This window comes from Pocillopora verrucosa, chromosome 12 (genome assembly GCF_036669915.1).
Source record: "Pocillopora verrucosa isolate sample1 chromosome 12, ASM3666991v2, whole genome shotgun sequence".
Lineage (NCBI taxonomy): Eukaryota > Metazoa > Cnidaria > Anthozoa > Scleractinia > Pocilloporidae > Pocillopora > Pocillopora verrucosa.
Window position 1 is genome coordinate 1043034 of NC_089323.1, and position 16827 is coordinate 1059860.

General features: G+C 37.1%; 3 protein-coding genes across 3 annotated transcripts; all 3 read left to right on the forward strand.

Annotated features, from left to right (window-relative positions):
• Nucleotides 1–908: 908 nt before the first annotated feature.
• Nucleotides 909–3712, forward strand: LOC136277360 (uncharacterized). The gene is made up of 3 exons (XM_066159388.1): nucleotides 909–1205; nucleotides 2639–2669; nucleotides 3281–3712. The coding sequence occupies exons 1-3, from the start codon at nucleotides 909–911 to the stop codon at nucleotides 3667–3669; spliced, it is 717 nt and encodes a 238-aa protein (XP_066015485.1). The 3' UTR covers nucleotides 3670–3712.
• Nucleotides 3713–4752: 1040 nt separating this feature from the next.
• LOC131769617 (adhesion G-protein coupled receptor G6-like) lies at nucleotides 4753–6004 on the forward strand. The gene has a single exon (XM_059085345.2). It carries the CDS (start codon nucleotides 4953–4955, stop codon nucleotides 5838–5840), a length of 888 nt encoding a protein of 295 aa, XP_058941328.2. The 5' UTR covers nucleotides 4753–4952; the 3' UTR covers nucleotides 5841–6004.
• Nucleotides 6005–9104: 3100 nt separating this feature from the next.
• LOC131769623 (uncharacterized) lies at nucleotides 9105–13272 on the forward strand. Its single transcript, XM_059085350.2, has 3 exons — nucleotides 9105–9487; nucleotides 11219–11267; nucleotides 12144–13272. Exons 1-3 carry the CDS (start codon nucleotides 9149–9151, stop codon nucleotides 12569–12571), a joined length of 816 nt encoding a protein of 271 aa, XP_058941333.2. The 5' UTR covers nucleotides 9105–9148; the 3' UTR covers nucleotides 12572–13272.
• Nucleotides 13273–16827: the final 3555 nt, after the last annotated feature.

The window sequence follows — 16827 nt, forward strand, 5'->3', positions numbered from 1 at the left end:
TGTTATTTTTTTCTTAAGGTTAGTGACTGGAAAAGGAACAGAGATCTTTGAATATTCGGCGTGAAACTAAAAGACCAGTATGTTTTGTCTTTGTCTGCACCAACTGGTTGCTTTAAGGCACTGTTCTCTAGTTTATTCTTGGGTTAAAAACAAACAATTCTTAAATGATATACCCTGATCGTTTGTCTCAAGGTCGTAAAATGAATTATTATACTTCGCCATGATGAAGAACTTCAACTCTTTCCATAAGAAAATAATTCATTTGTGTCTCATTCATTTACGTGGTAGTTGATGTAAAAGCCAGATTAACCGATCATTGAACTGGTTACCAATTAAATCCACATCTTCAAATTTTATTCGGCTCAACTCAAAGCTGCAGTCTTAAATCTGACGATTTTTCTTTTCATAAAATTTAAAATATATATTAAAATAATTAAACATAATTAAAAGAAAACTTATTTTTACTCACTTCCGGAACAATTTGGGCAAAAGGAACATCAGTTTAGCATTTTTCCTGTTGATCTCAACTGTTTACATAATTTGAATTACGGCTCTGACAAATGCATATCCGCGAATTTTAAGTTTCGCAGTTTAAGGCAAAGCTTCAGTGTTTCTATTACATTTTTGCGCTCTTCCATAATGACGTTTAAAATAAAACTGGTTTGTCTATTTATATTTGTTAGCACTTAAAGAGGCAGTTTTGCTGCAGAGACATCTTTTTGACCAATAGAAATGCAAACTGTTGTGTTGCATGTAAATTAAAGCCGAAAATCTGCAGTAAATGTTGACCATTAATTTTGGTGACCAAACCGTATCATAATTGCCAGGAGTCCAGGTGACAATATACCTCGCCTTTTTAAAATTCATTTCCGAATCTACACTTCTGATCTGTTGTTCCAATGCATCTCATGCGGCGCATATTTTTGCCAATAGTCCTTGTGACTATCTATAGTCGGAACTTATGTGGACATTTCACCGTTCAAAACAGTCTATTCACTGGGCATGTGGTTAAAACTCTTTATGGTATCAACTGGCTTCAGTGTATTGAAGAGTGTCAAAAACTTACAAATTGCATCTCGTATAACTTTTTTCTGCCTGGAAAAATCTGTGAGCTTAACGATTGGGGTTTGGTAGATCGCTGTGATGATGAAAAGAGTCTTATCAAGGATTCTGGATGGATTTTTCACGAAATGGTTTCTTTTGAGGTAAAATAAATTAGCATTTCGAATACGAGAGTTATCTCTCACTCGGTTTGCTCTAGCCGATCACCAGCGATTGACGAATTCAAAAGTCCAATATTTCTTTTTCTTTGGGCGTAAAATGGATAATTTTATCGATGCTACTTACTTTATGTCTTTTTGACCGCTTAATGCATACAAAAAATATCGCGGGCAAGGAAAGATGTTTTTAAGACAGCTGTCACAAATGCTTGAATTTACCATTAGAATATCTAATTGTTGCTCTCGATCGCCACACGAGGCTCCTTCTACATTGCTGTTGCTAACAGTATATGCAAGAAAATTTCTTACGTATGAAGCCCAGTCATGGTTTAGTTTACCATAGAGTCATCTGCGCTCCAGTTGGTATCTGACCACACATTAAGATCAAACTGAATGTTCTCGAAGGACTCAGAGTTCATCTCTGTTCACGTTCGTGGAAAATGTTTGACACGTTTCTTTACAGTCTCTTTGCATTTACAATTTGTTAATTCTGCAGTTTTTTTATTTACATACTATCATTCAACTCCATGCAACCTTGAAAACTCACCAGTCAAAAAAATTACAATTAATATACTTCGCGAGCGCAGTGGTAAACAATGCAAAATTACCGTTGACCCACTGAAAATAATTTTTTTGATTGCGCAGTTTAAGTCAAACAAATGAACCCGAATCTACAACTGAAGCTTAAGACGCCAAATGTGATTCAACATTAAAACATAGAAGAATAACTTTTAGTTAAAGCTTTCTTTATTCAATTTTCGCTCTTATAAGCTTAATTATTATTAGACCTTTATGTAACTCTGCTCTTTTAGTCCCAAGCCGGCAATGTATATTAGTGCAGTTTGCTCCCATATTTTGCGCGCGCTTGTAACCACGAAATAAGGCAAAATGACGTTCAAAGTTAAGCATCAGCAAATGTTTTGTCATTTTATTTTTTTTTATCAGATTTGAATATTGCGGTGAAGCTAGGTTGCAAGGAAAGAGTCAGCACCCAGTTTTTGGTGATTATTTCGAACGAAATTTAAAATAAAAGCAATAATCTTTCTCACCTCAATGCGAGATAAGCTTGATTTTTGTTCACCACTTTTCTTGAAAAAATAAAAATAAAAAAAAGTAAGTTTTGACCTCGGGGTAATACGACTCCTTTAAATCAGATTATAACCTGGTCGTTTCGATACGTTGTTACTCTTAAGCAAACTAAAACCAAAGCAAAATTAAAAATTAAAACAATTTAGGTCTAATTGATGAGGTCTGAACCCATTTAAACCAGATTTCACTTGGGTGCTTTTACTGAACTGAGCTGCGAATCCATTGGAATTCGAATGGATTCGTTCCCCGTAAAGAAATACTGTCTATAATAATGTTGTTATGAATGATTTTTGACTTGGTCCAACTAAACTTTCACCCTTGACTTGCAGGCGAGGTTATCACACATAAAACCAAGTAAAGGTGAGGAACCGTTAAGATTAAGCGAAAGAGCTCGTAACAAAAGCGCCGGAAAGATATTTTCATTTATTCGAAGACCATGGAAAATTTGCCATCTTTCTTACAGTATTAACGCACGGAATTTCGTACAAGATATTTTTTAGCTTTGTGGATAAATTTCAGGACGCATCTAAATTATCTTCACCATCACAAACACTGTCAAGCATTTCCCATACCCTTTTTTAATAATACATCGGCAAAGGGGAAAAATTCTGCTCACAAAATTGCTACCGCAGTGGTAAAGTTTAAGCTGAAACTCCTAAGAACTTCTTGTTCGGTCTTCCATCGTGTTGCTTAAATATCCCCGTAAATTTGCCAAAAGAATTGATATGGTTACAAGTTTGTCCATTGGCTGCCCCTGTGTGACCTTGAGAACATATTGCTGAAAAAAAGACAAACCAACTAGTTCACAAACCAGCCAAAAAGAAGAAAAATAACTAGTTGCAAAAAAGATATTATACATCATCTACAGAGGCCTCGATGAAGAGTTAAAGATACAACGTTTGTATTAAAATTATTTCCACGCGCTCTCTCAGAAATACAGTCGTTACTTACACCTTTTCCACTACTTCTAGATCTCATTGCATTGTTTACCTGTCATGATACCATGGAAATGTTTATCGATGGTAAAAGTCTTGGGGAACACCATTGTGATTGGAAAAAGATTCAACAGTTCCTTATCCCAAGATTTACAAAAGTTGTGTCAATTAAAGGAATGAGCGCGTCTTTGGATTCTGGAATACTTGGTTCATTCAGCAACGGCCTGGTAACCAATGAAAGCTGGAAATGTAGTCTTCATTGGTTCCCCGGATGGAGTTCCCCGGATTTTGATGACAGTCCGTGGTCAGCGGCCGTGGTGGTCGCAGAATACGGTAATATCGCAGGGATCGACCCAGCAGCCAAGTGGATATGGACAAATCCAAGAGGATTTGATGAAGCTTATTGCAGGCTAAGCCTACGCTGAACGCAAAACCGTTTATCTTAGAGACAGGTCATTTTTTTATCACCAAGGGGGGGTTAACCTAAGGCTCTGTCACATTCTCACAATCCCCTTCATTTACAATTAATTGGCAGTCGATTTTCAATATCACGGTCCCCCCTCTTAATACTCTGAAGGCCACGACTGATTCCCTCCCATTACCGTACGTTAAGAACCATGTAATCCCCCCTGAAAAAAATTTTCCACCCCGCAATCCCCCCCTGACGTGTGTGAAAATAATTCTCAACGAAATCTGTCGTCAACTTGTAACCATATATTCCAGTTTGTCTTTTTTGAATAAGCCATATGCACGTTTACTTAAGAACACCTAATCTTTCTCTCAAGTCTTGATTTCGTGTACGCACACGAGAAATTTAAGGGAAAGTTATTCCATAACCGGCTAAGATAAATAATATCTTTGTGGAAAAACGAGGTGGCACAGAAAAAAAAAAACGACAAAAGAAAAATAGGGGTGAATTTTTAACAATTGACGTCATCGTAGACATGTCACATTTTACATAATCCGTACAAATAAAGTCAAACTGGCTGACAGAGCAATAAAAAAGAGTGATCTTTACTTACCATGAAGTAAAAAGAACGTGCCGAAAAAAATCATGCCGGAAAATTAAAGTCGTGTCGGAAAACTAAAGTCGTACCGCAAAATTAAAATCATCTTGCCAGAAAATTGAAGTCGTACCGGAAAATTAAAGTCGTGCCGAGAAAAAAAACTGAGACGGTGAAAAAATTTGATGAAAAACGTGAGATGGTACTTACTGGGCTCCGTTTTCCCTCCCACGGTAACAGTTCAATTGAAGGATTTGTAAAATACCGCCCATTAACACATTAAGTGAAAATTTGATAAAATGTTGTAATTTTTAAAGGAGACTTAATCCTGTTGTGCAACAGCGACACCAAGGCAATTATCCGCATCTTTTTACCGTCATCCCGTCAATTAATTATTTAAGCATCTCTTTCGCTTTTAGCGCCAAAAGGAACATCTGTTATCAGCGTGAAACAAGCCTCATTGCAATTGGTTATTGGTGATGCTAACCCATCCTTTATCATGATTTTCTTGCTGAAACGCATATCAGGCCGGAACATCAAAACCAAACTCCTCAAAAACATCTTTCCAAAGTCTGAGCGTCGTTTGTAGGAAGTCTTCATAGCCGTTACTCTAACGATGGGAAAAATATGATCAGTTCATAGATTGGGATTTATTATTTGATTCAAGAGTACTAAAGAATTTTCGTGTACGCTCAACAAAGAATATGGGGGTTTTAGACATACTAACATATGTTGGTCTCTCTGTCTCGAGTTTCAGTTTTCTGTTAGTCTTAGTGACTTACTCGCTTTTTAAACAGCTTCGAACTTTACCCGGAATCAACTTGATGAATTTCTCTATGGCACATTTGTTGGCAGACCTACTTTTCCTTCTAGCAGGCAGTGCAACGAAGCTCACATGTACAATAATCGCCATTTTAATGCATTATTTCTTTCTAGCGTCCTTCACCTGGATGTCATTCATCGCGTTTGAAACGTGGCGAACTTTTTCCACAATCTGCATACAGCGCAGAAATCTGACCAGAAGTGAAAAGTGTCTTAGTTTAATGCGAAGAATTGCAGTGGGATGGCTTCCTGCTTTTGCTGTTGTGGCAGTGTGTGTAGCACTTCACCTGTTCGACGCTGATACGTTTCTTTACGGCGCCCGCGCTACTTCGAGTAACTTCTGCTGGATAAACAATCGAACTGCGCGATTGTTCGCGTTCGCTCTGCCAGTATTTATTGCCATGTTGTTTAACATTGTACTCTTTTCCTTGACTGTGATAGCTATACGAAAAACAAACCGTCAACTGAGCGAAGCAACATACCATGCAAAAAACCGCATAACTGCGGCTGTGTTCGTTAAGATTTTCAGTTTGATGGGCTTCACATGGATTTTTGGCTTATTGATACCGTTACACAGAAGCTTTGTATACCCATTTGTCATATTTACCACTTTCATGGGACTGTATGTAGCGCTGGCGTTTGTGTTTACGCCAAAAATCATGAGTTTATATCGCGCCATGCTGTGCGCTAATAAAACTGAGGTGGTTCCTATTGGAGCTGAAGTAAATAACAGCGCCCCTAAACATGAAAGGCAAAAAACTCATGAATGACTAGATTTATGATTTACAAAAACATAGCAAACAAAGCAGAAATTCCGTGCATTACTATTTCCCTGCTTTACGCTGTAAAAAATTCACCTATGGTGATATAACGAAAAGGCAAAATTAGTCGCTCAAAAATGTAAAAAGGTGTTACTTAAAATGGAATAAAGCACACCGACCATCAGTAAAACGGACTCTTTCTCGTTTTATGTTGTCACCATAAATTATTACCTTTTTTTATCGGGTATGGATACGAAAAAGTAAAAGCTAAGTGGAAAGAGAAGCGGAAAATAGGTAAGCGTGCTCCTCGCCGGTCCATCTGTTGACGGAACACATTTGACGAAACGACGTAATTATCTGCTTAGGCCAGAAGGGGAAAATATTAAGATCCGACCAGCTCAACAGTGATTCTCCTTTAATGATTTAAAAGCCATTCGTAGGTTCGATAAACTGATTTTCAACTCTCTCACTACCTATCCGAGAGATTTCTTCTTCCCTCCATTACGCAATGACTCTATATGCATCACTTCAATTTATTTCTAAGGAATATCGGAGGATTTTTCGAAGACATACCATCGGAGTTTTCGTTTGCATTACTCTGCTATATGGAACGACTTTAAATTTCAGCACTACGTGATATGATCGTTATGGCTTTTTAGTTATTCGTGCTGCAAAGTGATATTCAAATATGCGAATAAAATAGATAAAAATAAGAAGGCGTCATTTGGCCGGAATGATCGTGTGTTTTTTTATGATACTTCCTTAGTTTAAATTTTCGATTTAGAAAGATCGTCTTGCTCGTTAAAACGGAATGCTTAGGATACAATTTCTTTCATTTCTCCAAGTTTGTAGAGAACTAATTAGAGATCCCATGAAATATTTTCCTTTGCTGTTGTTGGCTGTCAAGACTTCTGTGTTTTTTTTTTTTGTTTTTTTTTTTTAATGACACTCGATCGAGTAATGCTCTAAGTTTTATTTGTTCATCGCAGCTGCTGACTTTTGACCCCGGCAATACATTCATAAATTAAAGCCGTGATCCCAACGATCGGATCCTTGTTAACTGTATGTACACACCATCCGAAAGGATTCGTCCCAACGAGAGAACCCGGCATTTATAGAGTGATCCACATTAAGCACTTTAAGTTCAGTTGACAAGATGCAAAATTCCGTCTTCTCTCAGAACCAATCAGATCTTGTTATTTGCCGAAAATTTGGCGTCTACTTGCATTTACATATTAGTTTTGAAATAAAGACTCGAGCAAAATACGTAATCCTCGTCAGTTTTACTCTTCATAAAGGGAAAAACAAATTGTCGTCGTTTTCACAATGATTTCGACGCCTTTGAATCTGAAAGAGTACAGGTAATCTTGTTGAGAACATTTGAAAATAAATTCATTGCGGTCCTACAGCTAGAACGAATTTCCAGTAAACAGATGGGAACATCTTGTAAAAGGAAGATTCATACGACTCGCTGGGTAACAAACAGTATAGATGACAAAGGATGGAAACAAAGAGCACCCAGTCTGTTATTTCAATTCCTATTAGCTATGGGTGCCCGTCAGTCGTACCAAAACTGTTATTTATTTTGTGAAGCTAACATTCTTATTCTACCAGTTTGCATTCAGGGGAGGGAACATGAAAGCATGGAAGAACCTATAAAAAATATTCAGCATCTTAGAGCCTTATTTCTGTTCTCCATTAAAAATCAAATGCCTAATTATAACTGAAATTTAAATATTAATGGGGTATTCTGAATTTTTTTTGAAAAATTTTTTTTAGGCCTGCCCTGCAGTGAGTGTAGATTTTATTTCAAAGAAGTAATAGGGAAAAATATAAAATATAAACGATTATATACTATATATTTATTGATTTTCATTCACATCTTAAAAAAATATCAAGAAGCAGAGAGTAAACAATTCACGCAAATTCAAAGTATAAGAGCGTGACATGTTGTATCGTAAAAGAAAATTCTTATCGGTTATAATCTTCTTAAAATCCTCCGATATTACTCAGATTTAATTGGAGGATATTTAGTAACGTACTTAAATGTAAAGTTAAATAATAGATTGATTGCATGAGAGAACAGAGTCGGCTTTGTGAACCAAGGAGATTGTGGCAAAGGGTATACACGTGACGCCATAGTAAAGCGATGACGATCTATATAAGGGGGTTTTTTATTAAAACTGTGCAGTAGTTTTATACAAGGGTGTGTTCCCAGCTACTGATAATGATCCTTATTGCTTTACGCGAAAATTTTTTAATGGAATATTTTATGAAAGAACGAATATGTTAACCTCACGTACACAGAATTTTAATTGACACTTTTAGTGTGAATGTTTTGAATGGAATATTTCATAAAACAACCGGCTGATTCAAAATTTTACAAAATGAAAGGTTCAAGTGCTGAGAAAACGTTAGATTGGTCAGGTGGAATTGAAATCATCGTCAAACATCGTATAATAGGCTGTGGCCCGCCATCACATTACCTAAACACTTTCAAAAGAGAAGTAATGATCATTTGTCTTACGATGTGGTCACTGCGGTTATGGATCGCGACGTTTCCAGTTGATTAGATACTAGTTGATCGAATCTTTTTCGAGTAAAGCTTCTTAGCTTCAAGGATTATACGCTGCCTCGTCCCAGGTGTCTCCCACTCACCTAGTCTGATCACTGTGGATCATCGAAGTATGTGTGAAGCTGGGGGACAGGTGCAAAGCGCACATCGAAGAAATCAAGATCGTATTAAAAGGATCTCCAAAGAAGACCATATCTGCACTTCCAGATGTTGGTTATCGAGTTCGTACTTTCCAGAATCGTAATACTTAACTGTTTGACTTACCGCAAAAAGAGTCTTGTACGAAATGTGTGTCACTGAGAGTTGTGATTTTGGCCTGGCGAAATCTTGTCGAAGTGCACGCGTACGACTATAGGTATAGTCTCTCCGCTTTATGCTGTGTTGACGATTCCTTTCCCACCTTCCGTTCCCCAGAAAATTATCCGACCTTCACCCAGGCGATAAATAAGAAATAGTTCCTTCCTGAGGGATACAAGCCGTTTTACTGACTGATTCACGTACTCAAGTCCATATGTACCTTGATGGCATGTGATAAATCGTCAGCGAGACTTAGAAGCCTTGTTGATTGAATTTTGATGAGGGTTTTAGACTTGCAAACAAGATGGGATCATTAAGAACCAATCAGATTTATGTAAACAAAAAGAAAGGACTTCCCCTCGAACCTGAGTAACATAATCATAAATCGAAGACTTACACAAAGGAAATTCTTAAACTTCTCTGTTCGCCGCGGTATCCGTCTCTGATGGGGATCAAAAGAATTATCATACTTGTGCTCTTTCAGTTCATCATCCATCTCAGCGCTTTGGCTTCCGATGAAGGATGTAACACCAATTGTTCAGCATACTTTTTGACCAAAGAGAACAAGAGACTTACGGGCTTTGTCGTGCAACGCTTCGAGTCTCAAAGTTTGTTATCATGCAGTTTGACATGTTTGCAGCAATCATGGTGTACCTCTATAAACTTCAAGCTGATTTCACTGGATGGCAAGGGGATCTGTGAATTGAATAAATCGGATTTTGATAGTGACACATGGAGCAACCTAAATGCCGTCCCAGGAGTCATTTTCTCAAAGCTCTTAAAGGTAATCTAAAAATGTGAGAAACTATAGCACTTCATTTAAAGGGGCAATTTTGTAAAGAAACTGTGGTGCTGCATCGGAGGGAGGTGTTACAAGATAATAAGGTTTTACTAACTGAGTTGATGATGTAAACTGGCCAACGTAACTTAAGAGAGCTTTACGGTGACCAATTTACATCACTAACTCAGATGATAAAACCAAATTACTTCATCTGTTAGAACGTTTATCAGGTGATCTTCTTGTATGGCATAGCTCTCTAACCATTCCTCTGTTGCTCAGTTGGTAATGACTTTGAAAACGAAACCAGAAATGCTTGATTGGTTTCCGGATCTTCAACTGAATTTTCTTTTTCGTGTTTTGCGAGCTGGTAACAAATGTTCAACATCTTCGTTTCTTAAATTGCGCGCATATTTTTGCCACAGGCTCACGAAAAAATCAGGTAGTGTTTGGAAAAGAAGAAAAGCTGTCCAAATACTTGATGGCAAACCAGTGTTTTTACAGCTTTATTGAATTTACAAAACCTAACATATAAAAGTTACGCTCACAAAGTCCTTTTATAAAAAAAAAACAATAAGTTAGCTAGCTGTTAATTTTGTTCTGTCAGAAAATCTTTTCTCAATCACTAATTCTCGAATACATTAACACTTGCTACGCAACGGCGGTATTAGCTTACAGTTTTTTTGGTTTTTTCGTGCATTCGTTGTCAAATCTTTGAATCTCTTTTTGATAAATCAACTCTAATACAGGACAATGAAGCACGGATGGATTCATTCCGTGTGCACTGAAGACGTTTGCACTATTCCTACATGAGCAAGAATGAAAATGGTCACCTTACATGTACTTTATAATTCATTTATAAATGTGCAACAGAAATCACTCGAATTTGTACATAATAATTTGGTTTTTTCAGAAAGTGCATAACGCTTACGTTGGCTTAAAAGCCTCTCTTTGGTGGCCAGTTCACATCATTTAATCAGTTGCTAAACACAGATTATCTCGTTATACTCCTCCACAGACGCAGCACCAAAGTTTCTTTAGAGACTCGTCTCCTTTATTAGTTTGTACACGTGAATGTTTCAGACTGTGATTACCCCTAGAGCTTCCAGCAACAATAAAAAATTTTAAAGGCCTCTCACGTTAGTACTGATAAAGGAAAAAAAACATTTGTCATAGTATCTCACTCATCAAATTTCTTTCACCATATCTTGTAAACTTGACAGATTTATGCCAGTTGGTTAAACAGTTTTCATTTGGTAGCGACATGAAAGAAATCTTTAACGTTTCGTCGAATATTCTGTTACATCGGTTTATTTCATTCCTTAGTTTAAAAATTTTCCTAAACCATCATGGATCTGTTTATTGATGTGTTCGATTACTAACTTTTTCATGATACCTAACCCGTTTAATTTTGTTTTGGATCTCGTTTTTGTTTCCATGTATCAAATCAATTTTTTATATTTTATATTGCCTGCCTTGATGTATTGAATTAAAGAATACTGGTTAACAATCCTCATAAAAAGGAGACATATCAATGTGAAAAAAAAAGATTAGGATATGATTTTCCATTACCTATCGGTCTGTACATCTTTCTAAATCTAAAGCTAATTTTCAAAATCTTATGTAGATGTTAAATTTTGGTGCATTTTCGGAATTAAACCTTAAACAAGGGCTTAATATTTTTTAAAATGATCACTCAACCATTTAATTAATGGCTATCAAATGACTCACTTGCAGGACTCGGCTGACGGAGGAGGAATAAGCAGACCACCAACGCCGAAAGAAAGTGAGTGACTGGTAACTATCTCTTATATAACAGATTTCTCACTTACATTGTTAAAAGATGAAAATGAATTTTCATCCGAAGGTTTGCACTGATAACTGCACCTGTCTCGAAGAATATGATGAGGTAGTAATCCTCTTTAACCCTTACGCCTCATCGTGAACATAAACAAAAAAATCTGCGCGCTGATCTTTATGTATTTTTTCATAACAACGGGCGTAGTGAATATTTGTATTATTTATAAGTTCGAGGCAATTTCTATGCTCGTAGTATGTGTGTGTGTAGCGGGATTGTGCTACAGAAGGCTTAAAATAATCCCCCGAGTTAAAGATATGCCCAAACTATGCTTCTTTTTTAAGACTGTTTTACTAGTCCTGGCAGTTTGCTACACGAGTGTAACGTAAGACCCTAGTAATAGCCCAATTCTCTTTAGACTGCATGTTAGTTGTAGAGCATCGGAGCGTGGAGTATGAAGATTTCGAGTTCGTTTCCTGTACGAGCTCACACTTTTCTCTTTGTTTCACGCTCGAGATGGATAAAATCTTTCCTTCTACCACTTATAAGTTTAAAAAATACACTATGTAACTCATCTTATCGTATAAATTATTGCATATTTACCCTAAGGAGTATCGTCTTCCATTACTTCAAGTTTGTACAGATTTCCATGCACTAAAACTGTCCAGTTGCACATTTTCTACCATAATATTAAAGATACGATGGATGCTACCATTATATTTTCCTCGGGGCGCTTTTTTTGGCTTTAATATACCATTTATCAAATTATCATCATTGTTATTATGGCCAAATCCAAAATGTGAGCTATCAACTGATAACGACCCCTAGCTGCTTATATCATTTTCTCTTTCCTACTTGCCACAGATATCACTCTTCATTTCACATGCTTGGGTTTCATGGATTTGTTTGCTGATGGTGTAAGCATTGGCAGGCACAAAAGTGATGATCCAGGGAGTCCCACAAAATTTGTCATTCCAGGAAATACACGTGTTGTTTCGGTGGTAGCTAAGGCCCAAAAGCCCAGGCGTGCCGGAATTCTCGGCTCCCTTAGCAACGGACTGGTAACTAATTCAAGCTGGAAATGCAGTGACGGTCCGTTTCCCGGATGTAAATGGATGACGCAGGATTTTGATGACCGAATGTGGCCGACGGCCAAAGAGATAGTATTTCACGGGCCAAATTGGCCTACTCCAGTTCCTGGTATAGTCCAGGGTGCTAAGTGGATATGGATTGCAACAGGCTCTGGTCATTTGCCACAGCCTATCGCCTATTGCAGACTAAATATGTCATAAATCATCGTTAATAGTATTGTGGATAACAGGTATTTTTTTCTATGGCAAATTTGGACTTGAAACCAAGTGGTGCCTTATTTCGTTAGTAGCGCTCCTCTGTTTAGAAACGAAATCATTTTCTTCTGTCTTTAACCTCTAAGATTGATAAGCAACTAAGACATAATTTCTCTCGAGAGTATCACCTCCAAATCAAACGTTATGGTAAGGTCGAGAGAATAGAGGAAATTATTGCAAACCAAAGAAGCCCCTGATTGTTAGACAAATTTTTCATGTAAGTACCATAGGAAATGTAGAAATAACTGTCTGAAGAACAAGCTTACTAATGTTAGGGTGTAATGGCCGGGTTTATAGATAGATAAAATTTGGAAATGACTGCCACCTTATTAACAGAGAGTAAAGTTATTTAAGCATGTGCGGTAAATAGCGAAATTTTACCACATGCATGCCATAGCGTAGTTCGTACATAAATGGAGTTTTTTCTTAAGGAGAATAAAATATATGAGCGCCGATGAAGATTTAAAACCACGTGATCATAACCCTCGCATCTTCAATTTAGGCCTTGTGTGATTCTTACCCAATATAACGTGGAAAATTGTTCAGTTACGTAGATGTCTTTGACTTTTAACCCCATGAATGGTCAAGACAGTATTTTTCCTTACATTATCAATACAATACCAAGCAGACAAGCGATGAGAACAAATGAAATTATCAGTTAAGGGACTATTAGTTTATATTAGTGACATCATAAAAACTATATGGCAAAGAGTGAAAGCGTTAATGTTTTTTTTATTATTATTACTCCAGCCGTCACAAAGATTTGATTGGGATTCATTAAGTAAAGTAAAGCTTTTATACAAGCCCAAGTGGTCCATGGGGTCGGGGCTTAACTCCGGTTTCCTTAGCATGAAGTGGTTAGGAGTATTGCTACTCCCCCCTGGATGGGATGCTAGTCCATCGCAGGGTTACCCCCAGCAAATTTGCTGGTACCCATTTGTACACCTGGGTGAAGAGAAGCACTGTGAGAGTAAAGTGCCTTGCGTACACAACACAATGACCCCGACCAGGGCTCGAACCCGGAACACTCGATCCGGAGTCGAGCGCACTAACCACGAGGCCGCCGCGCCTCCAGGATTCATTAAGACCTTCTTTACTTAAAAAAATTTCAATAAATTTACTGTAGACGTCTGTGAATATATGCAAATTGATTTCATTTTGTTGTTTAATTGTTTATCGACATCTGATCACGAATTTCACATAAAGATATGTCTGATACATACTTAAGGGAAGATGAAGATTGAATTCGTACAAAATGTGATCTTTATCTTCGGCTTGATCATTCAAATGGTCACGAACTTACATTCTTCGCTGTAGATAAAAATACTACGTAAATGAAGAAATTCAACAAAACGCTGGCAAGGTTTAGAAAAAGAGGAGAAGACAGCCAAAGTGCGAGGAATAACCCAAAAAAAAAAAGAGTAAGTGTTGTTTAGAATGGAGAAAACTAAAACGATATCTTTGAACAGTTAGAAGCCTCATAGCGTTTCCTTACTTGAGTGGCCACCACTGAAATAGAAATTGAAGTAACATGCTAAGGATTCAAAAAAAAAAAACATAAGTGCTATTTTAATTAACAATAAGCCCAAAACAGTCATAATTTTCAAAGCCATGGCGTTTAGATTTTAATTATTGGGTTTAAAGAAAGTATCGAACCATACATGATAAAGCAAACCGTTCCATTCCATTTTCAGCGGCGATTGCAAATTGCACGCTATTGTAAGAGTCGATACAATTCCTGCTTTTTGATTTTTCACTAAAATTGCATATTTTTTCATCCTTTTAGTAAAGGCCAAATTCAGTAATGACATTTCTACTCTTGAATGCTTTAACCGGGTGACTCTTGTCGATTGTAAATACCATAGACGACGTTTGAAAAACCCAAAGCACACATCCATTTTACCACTTGTTAGAAATAAATAACGCAATTTCTCCCCTTTTTTTGATAGAGGAGTCATGTTGATACGTGCGATCTAAATAACAACAGCTAAAGAATTTTAATCCCATCTTCCCGCGGAAACTCAATCGCGACATATCGTGAGAAAATTTTGCTTCTGGAACTTCAAATTTTCGAAACTCATTTGCGTCTTCATTTTCCACCTTATGGTCTGCGTCCTTGACTTGAAACTTCTGTCAAATATCGCTTCATCAAGTTTAGTCAAGTTGTCTGCTTTATGAGGAACGTCGTCGAGACTGTTAAGTTACTGATGGAAATAAACATGAAATACCCCAATTTACACAGTAGGAAATGATAACAGGAAACTGCCGGCGTTATTCCGTTCGATCCAAAATCAAATCCAAATACTCTACAATTTTTTGCACGAGAAACAGCTTTTAGCGCTAATTGGAAGGATGTTGATTGAAGGTATGAGGTTTGTTAACATATAAGAATCTTCGTCCGTTTCTAATTTTGAATTTATGCTCCAGTGAGTCTACTTCGTCATGGGAACGATTATAAATAGTGAAATATTTGAAGCAATTTAGAAAAAGTAATTTTTCCAGAGAACAATTGCCAAAAGAAGTCTTTTTAAGGAAAATATAAGACAAAAACAAAACAATTTATTTCAGGTACAATTATTTTAAATGTGGTCGTGGTTAGTTCCGTTCTTTTACATCAATCTTTAATGAAGGAACGAAAAAAATGGTCGTATCACAAAGCAATCACGGATGGTGCAATCACAGAGGTGAGAAGCGCGGATGTTGCAAAGGATAGCTCCAGATTTAAATGAATTATGGAAGGTTGATATGCATTTCCTTGAAAATTCATTAATCAACAGTAGCCCTATCAGTGTTGTTTTTACCTACCGCGTTTACTATGAATAACGTGACGATTTTAGCATATTCCATGTCACTTAAGATCATTAGCTTCTTCAACTGTTTCCTTTGAGATCGCTAGTCAGGCGTCACGTCCTGATGAAGCAAGTGATTAAGGTAAGAGAAGTTTGAGAAAAAGTCGTGTTCTTTATCCTATAAAACCCGGTTTAACTACTGAAAGGCATCTTGCTGTTAGACTTAAGACTTGATTTATAAAAGTAGCCAAGCCTACCCAAAAGAATTCTCTGGTTAAGAATTATCAAAACCTAACGCTTTCAGCATCCAGTTCCTACGTGCTTGAAACTACATCGGTAGAATTGGAATATAGTTTACTTCGAGGAAAAATAAATTCGTCCAAATCTGAGGAGAACTGAAGAAAAAAAGATTATTTTGCCTCATGCATGCATGGTTTTATGAACGTCCGCCGTAGTGTTGACTTCGATAATGTTAGGGGTATTGAACAAAGGAAACTTTCGAACTCGGAAAACTTTGAAACCTTGGCACTCTAATACTAATGAAGCTAACAATAGGGAGAGTAAAGGGGAGGTGCCAAATCAAAATATTTAATGGTCTAAATTATATCTCAGCACAAATGTTTTGAGACTTTGTAAATTTTCTGGCCGTCCTAGACAAAACAGGAACATGAAATCGCTTGATTTTGCGCAGTCTTAGAACAAGAGCCTCAATGGCAAATAATTCAGTTTGTAGCTTACTTTCAACTTTACGCTGCATTTACATGTTAAGTTGAAGGGTAGATCTGGTGCCGTTGAAGACGATAAACACATCGAGCCAAGCTACCTATGAATTACTTAGGAGAAACGAAAGTTTGTCTTTAAGAGGTGTTTTCCAGGCAACGCCTGTGTGACAAAAAGTTTTTCTTTCCGTTTAAATTAGTACGATTGTTCGTTACTATAACGTTTTCTAAAAAAAATCTTTTAGGCCCGCCCTCTACGAAAATTTGGAAAATATGTTGATAGCTGTGTAGTTTTATCGAAGACTGTTAAAATCCGCTTTAAAACTCTGATAGTTTTTTATGAGAGAGAGACTTATTTTCAAGCAAGAACTGTCTCTTTTCTTCGAAAGAGGAGATAAAAACTCGCACCTTCATCGTGATTAAAAATATCACACCCTCATCTTACCGCGCGTTTGATTGAAAAAAACAAATCCTCGTGTTAGCGCCTCGTTCGAAAACAGCTGTGCGCCAGAAACAGGGTCTTCAATCACCTCGAGGCTCTGTACAGAAAATCGTTACTTTCGATTGTATTGAACACCGATAGTATAGTAAAGAAATATATGCGTTGCGAACTTTTGACTAAATGCGCTCATCCAGAGACAAGTCTTCCCAGGGGTACACCGACGGAGATCGATCTTACTAGCGCATATTTACA

Coding starts and splice junctions, on each gene's coding strand:
- LOC136277360 (XM_066159388.1), top strand. CDS start 909: ATGCGGCGCATATTTTTGCCAATAGTCCTTGTGACTATCTATAGTCGG. Junction 1,206..2,638: donor ACGAAATGGTTTCTTTTGAG/GTAAAATAAATT, acceptor CTTGACTTGCAG/GCGAGGTTATCACACATAAA. Junction 2,670..3,280: donor ACACATAAAACCAAGTAAAG/GTGAGGAACCGT, acceptor CACTACTTCTAG/ATCTCATTGCATTGTTTACC.
- LOC131769623 (XM_059085350.2), top strand. CDS start 9,149: ATGGGGATCAAAAGAATTATCATACTTGTGCTCTTTCAGTTCATCATC. Junction 9,488..11,218: donor TTTTCTCAAAGCTCTTAAAG/GTAATCTAAAAA, acceptor ACTCACTTGCAG/GACTCGGCTGACGGAGGAGG. Junction 11,268..12,143: donor ACCACCAACGCCGAAAGAAA/GTGAGTGACTGG, acceptor TACTTGCCACAG/ATATCACTCTTCATTTCACA.
- LOC131769617 (XM_059085345.2), top strand. CDS start 4,953: ATGGGGGTTTTAGACATACTAACATATGTTGGTCTCTCTGTCTCGAGT.